General features: G+C 52.2%; 1 protein-coding gene across 2 annotated transcripts; it reads left to right on the forward strand.

Annotated features, from left to right (window-relative positions):
* The first annotated feature begins 520 nt into the window (after nucleotides 1-520).
* LOC113982299 (kinesin-like protein KIFC1) lies at nucleotides 521-5,119 on the forward strand. 2 transcript variants are annotated; one of them, XM_039391093.1, is made up of 6 exons: nucleotides 521-694; nucleotides 817-1,071; nucleotides 2,139-2,244; nucleotides 3,129-3,296; nucleotides 3,382-3,510; nucleotides 4,550-5,119. In XM_039391093.1, exons 1-6 carry the CDS (start codon nucleotides 615-617, stop codon nucleotides 4,919-4,921), a joined length of 1,110 nt encoding a protein of 369 aa, XP_039247027.1. In that variant the 5' UTR covers nucleotides 521-614; the 3' UTR covers nucleotides 4,922-5,119. The 2 variants fall into 2 exon arrangements, with proteins under 2 accessions (XP_039247027.1, XP_027566171.2); XM_027710370.2 differs by having other exon boundaries at nucleotides 581-694; nucleotides 878-1,071.
* Nucleotides 5,120-5,615: the final 496 nt, after the last annotated feature.

Raw genomic sequence — 5,615 nt, forward strand, 5'->3', positions numbered from 1 at the left:
CTGGAGCTGCTCCCAGCACTTGTTGAGCTCCCAATTCTCACACTCCAGGCCCCGTTTCTCTGTTTGCACCTTCCGGAGCCACTCCCAGGCTTGGACCAGCTTGTCCCGGAGCTCCTGCGACTGCAGCCACAGGTCCCAGGGCAAGCGTTTGGGGGGGGCACGGGGGGCTCCTGGGGGGACACCCGGGGTTGGGGACATCAGGAACGGGGTTTGGGGACAGTGAGGAGGGGTTCGGGGACATCAGGGAGGAACTGGCTCCGGACTATCCCAATTTTTTTTCTCCCCTCCCCCCGCAAACCTCTGCGTTTTCCAGGTTTCCAACAGCGTTCGCTCCCAAGCTCTGGCCTCATCCTGTGGGCGCAGTCACGGGAGCTCCGGGACAAGCTGGACCAGGCCCTGAAGCAGCTCCGGAAGCTGCAGAGAGAGAAACGGGGCCTGGAAAGGCAGAACCAGATGCTCAAGGAGTACAGGGAGCAGTTCCAGAGGGAGCTCAAGGAGTCCCGGGAGCAGCTCCAGAGGGAGTTCAGCCTCCCCAAAATGTCCCCTCTCCCCCCGGTACCCCCCAGAATATACACAGTCCTACGACTGCAGGTAGGACCTGAAAAACCCCCCATATGTCCCCAAATTCCCCCAAATGTCCCCTGTCCCCCAGGTACCCCGCAGAAGACATCGGTTGCAGCTGCACCAGGAGCGGGTGAGGCCTGAGACCCCCACGGTGTCCCCAAACCACTCTCTGATGCCCCCAAACCCATCTCTGATGCCCCCAAACCCCTCCTCACTGTCCCCAAACCCCGTTCCTGATGTCCCCAACCCCAGGTGTCCCCCCAGGAGCCCCCTGTGCCCCCCCAAACCCTTGCCCTGGGACTTCTGGGTGCAGATGTGGGAGCTCCGGGAAAAGCTGCGCCAGGCCCAGAAGCGACTCCGGAAGGTCCAGAGAGAAAAACGTAGCTTGGAGCAAAAGAACCAGCTACTTCAGGAGTCCAGGGAGCAGCTCAAGGAGTCCACAGAGACTCTACATCAGGAGCTCAGGGAGCGGGAGAGGAGAGAGAGCACCCTGAGCTCCAGAGTACGGTGAGCAAAGCACCGAAACATCCCCCAAAACTGCCCCAAATCCAGCAAAATCTGCCCAAATCCTGTAAAAAACGCCATCAAAATCCATCCAAGTCTCTATAAATCCCCCTGAAATCCACTCAAAATCTCAGGAAATCCTTCAGAACTGATCTGAAATCCATTGAAATGGAGCAAAAATCCTTCCAAACCCACTCCAAATCTGTCAAAGATCCACTGAAAATTCCCCTCCAACCGGAGTTGTGGGAAAGCTGCCTCCGAGTGGGGTGAGGGAACCACCAAAATTCCCCTGAAATCCCCCCAAACCCCCTCAAATTCCATCAAGAATCCCTCAAAACCTTCTGAAAATCCACAAAAATTGACCTCAAGTCCACGCAAGTCAACCCCAAACCCCTCAAGATCCCACAGAATTTCCCCCAAAAACCTTCCAAAAATTCCCCAATTCCCTCCAACTTCTCCACAATTTCCCCAAATCGCCCCAAATTCCAGAGATTTCCTCAAAATCCCTCAACATGGGAATTTTCTGAGACTCTCTCAAGGATCCCCACAGAAATTCCCCAAAACCATTTGACAAATTCCCCAATTCCCCACAAAGCCCCCTCCAAAATCGCATCAATTCCCTCCAAATTGCCTTCAAATCCCCCAAGCCCCTCGAGGTTTGGGAATTCCAATTTGGGGGGAAATTCAGGAGATTTGGGGGCATTTGGGTGGAAATTCAGAGACACCCAGGGAATTTGGGGGGAAATCCATGGAATCTGGGGGGATTCAGGGGGAAATTCCAGGCATTTGGGGGGTCAGAGGGAGGATTTGGGAATTCTGAGGGGGGTTTGGGAAGGGATTTGGTGGGGATTTGGTGGGAATTCAGGGGGAAATTCAGGAAAATTCAGGGGGAAATTCAGGAAAATTCAGGGCATTTGGGGGATCAGAGGGAGGATTTGGGAAGAATTTTGGAATTCTAAGGGGGAGCTGGGAATTCCGGGGGGTTCGGGACTTTTGGGGGGGGGCTTTGGGAAGAGGTTTGATGGGAATTTGGGGAGGATTCAGGGAGAAATTCTGGGACTTTCCCGCAGCTCCCTGGAGTCGGAACTGGAGCGGCGTCTGCGGGAGGAGGAGCAGCGACAGAATGAGACCAGAGCTCGTGAGGAAGAGCTCTCAAACATCTCGGAGAACACAGAGGTTGGCGGGGGGCCTGGAATTCCCAAAAACTTACGGGGAAAATACCGGGGAAATCCGGAGCCGTTTGGGTGCTTTGTGGGGCGAAATCCGCCAGGGGGCGCCAACGCGGAGGAAAAAAAAGGCGGGAAAATCTGAGGGTGGCAGCAATTCCCGATCTTTTGAGCCCAAAATTCCTCATGGGGGGCCCGAAAACATGGGAAGAGTCAAGGAAAAAAGGCAAGAAATGGGAATTCGCACCAGTGTTGCTGGTTTTTGAACCGAAAACACCTCAGAATTTGGGAAAAATGGGGAAAAAATGGGGGATTTGTTCTGATTTCGGCTTTCTTTTTGGCATCAAAAGCCCATCCCAAAAAATCGGGAAAGATTGGGAAAAATGAGGAATTTGCACCAGGTCTGGCGGTTTTGTGCCCGAAATCCACCAGTGGTACCAAAAAAAAAAAGGTGGGACAATGGGGGGTTGCACCGATTTTGAGCTTTGTGGCATTGAAATCTCTCAGGGAGCGCCGCAGAATTTGGGAAAGGAAGAAAAAAAGGGAATTTTCCACCCAAAATCCCTTGGAGGGGCACCTCAAAATTCTCAAAAAATGGGAATTTTTACCAATTTCATGATTTTTCGGCCAAAAATCCCTCCGAGGATGCGGAAAAACCGAGAAAAAAATTTGGAATTTTCACCAATTGTGCTGCTTTTGGCATCAAAATCCCTCAGGAGGTGCCTCAAAAATCTGGAAAAAATGGCACTTTTTTACCCATTCTGCCATTTTGGCATCAAAATCTGCTTTGTGGCACCTCAAAATTTGGGAAAAGTCAGGAAAACCTTGGGAATTTTGCTCTGATTCCGCTGGTTTTTTCCCTTTTGGTGCCATTTCCCCCCCGTTCCTCCCCAGGCTCATCGGCGGCGGGTCGAGGACCATCTCCACCTGCAGAAGGACCGGATGGCCGCTCTCCAGGAGGTGCAAAGATTGCAAAAATCCCTCCGGGATCAGCAGGAAGAACAGATCCACCATCTGGAGATGGAGCGACGCCGCCTCCACAATGACACCCAGGAGCCCAAAGTGGGTCCGGGGCAGAGGGGGGTATTTTATGAGGGGAACCCCCCCTAAACTTTCCCTAAATCCTATTTTTTTCCCCGTTTTCCAGGACAACATCCCCGTGTTCTGCCGTGTGCGGTCCGTGCTGCCGGAGGAGTCGGAGCGGCAGCGGGGGCTGCACCACCTGCACTTCTCCCCGCAGAACTCCACAACACTCATTGTCAGCCAGCCCGACGAGGTGAGAAGGGCTGCACCCAAAAATGCCCTTTTTCCCCTCAAAAATCCCTTTTTTACCTTCAAAAATGTCATTTTTTCCCTCAAAAATCCCTTTTTTCCCTCTCAAAAATGGCCCTTTTTCCCCTCAAAAATCCCAGTTTTCCCCCCTCAAAAATGTTGGGTTTTCCCCTCAAAAATCCCTTTTTCCCCCTGCAAAAACGTTGTTTTTCCCCTCAAAAATGTCTTTTTTTCCTTTTCAAAAGTATCATTTTTTCCCCCTCAAAAATCCTTTTTTTCTCCTCTCAAAAATGGCCCTTTTTCCCCTCAAAAATGTTTTTTCCCCTCAAAAATGTCCCTTTTCCCAATGTCCCCAATGTCCCCAATGTCCCCCCAATGTCCTCCAATGTCCCCCCAATGTCCCCCCAAAGTCCCCCCAACCTGCCCCAATGTTCCCCTAATGTCCCCAATGTCCCCCCAGTGTCCCCCCAATGTCCCCAATGTCCCCCAATGTCCCCAATGTCCCCACATTGTCCCGAATGTCCCCCCAATCTGCCCCAATGTTCCCCCAATATCCCTCCAATGTCCCCCCAATGTCCTCAATGTCCCCCCAATGTCCCCAATGTCCCCACATTGTCCCGAATGTCCCCCCAATCTGCCCCAATGTTCCCCCAATATCCCTCCAATGTCCCCCCAATGTCCTCAATGTCCCCCCAATGTCCCCAATGTCCCCCCATGTCCCCCCATTGTCCCAAATGTCCCCCCAATGTCCCCAATGTCCCCCAATGTCCCCCCATTGTCCCGAATGTCCCCCCAATCTGCCCCAATGTTCCCCCAATGTCCCCCCAATATCCCCCCAATGTCCCCCAATGTCCCCACCCCAATGTCCCCCAATGTCCCCCAATGTCCCCAATGTCCCCAAATGTCCCCCCAATGTCCCCCCAATGTCCCCCCAATGTCCCCCAATGTCCCCAGTGTCCCCCAATGTCCCCCCAGTTGGAAATGTTTGCCATCATCCAAACACAGGTACAACTCACAGCTGTCCCTCCTCACGTCCCTCGCAGGTGAGCAGCGACATCCTTGGAGGAGCCTCAGGATTGCTCCCTGCAGTGATCCCTGCTCCAGCCTTGGAATACAGAGCAAAAACCCAGGGAATGCTCCGTGCCTGCAGCTCTCCCGCTCTGGGCTGTGCCACCTCCACACAGCTTCTCCTGGGAAGTTCTCTGCAGCCCAGCACAGGAGGATCCAGCTCTGCTCGCGGCCCTCTGCTCCTGGAGTCGTCGAGGAGCAGCTGCAACAATTCCCCGAGTCCCATTCCCGCCTTTCGGGACATTTCCTTGGAGCTCCCTTTGTTCTGTGACGTTCCAGAGCGAGGCTATAGGGATTTGTCTCAGTTTGAAGAAACTGGAATGTTTGTTAAAGAGGATGAGTTATGAGACGGACCAAACTCTCTCTCTCTCAGCAACTGTAAATTCAAAACTTAAGGGGGCTTTAATCGAGGAAGTGTGGAAGAAAAGAAGAAATAACAGCCCTTTCGTATTCGTGGCTGGGCTTCACCAACAAAGATTTGGGAAGGGCTCTACCCACATTTGCTACAAGCACGCTGGTGGCTAAAGAGGCCAATACGAGATAGACAAGATGGGTTGCAAAAGGCACAGCAGAAAGACTCCTTAGGTGGTAAATTCTGCAAGGCACGATTCTTTCGTTGTCTTTTCTCCTCAAGGGTGATCCTGCGTGCGCTCTCAAAGGCATCAGCAGCGTTATAGATGGGGTGTCTCCAGACCTCCCGATTGGAGGCCAGAGCAGACCAGTTATGATGATCGATATGGCCAGGGTTGAGATGTTGTTTCAGGCAGTCCTTGTATCTCCTCTTCGGGGCTCCTCTCTTGCGGCAGCCGGTGGCAAGTTCACCATAAAGCAGGATCTTAGGGAGGTTTCCCCTCAAAAATGTTGTTTTTTCACCTCAAAAATCCCTTTTTCACCTCAAAAATCCCTTTTCGCCCTCAAAAATATTTTTTCCCCCCACAAAAACATCATTTTTCCCCCTCAAAAATGTCATTTTTTTCCTCTAAAAAGCATCATTTTTTTCCCCCTCAAGAATGTAATTTTTTCCCTCAAAAATAGTCTCTT

Source organism: Pipra filicauda, unplaced genomic scaffold (assembly GCF_003945595.2).
Source record: "Pipra filicauda isolate LSUMZ 115617 unplaced genomic scaffold, ASM394559v2 scaffold904_size54926_pilon, whole genome shotgun sequence".
Classification (NCBI taxonomy): Eukaryota; Metazoa; Chordata; class Aves; order Passeriformes; family Pipridae; genus Pipra; species Pipra filicauda.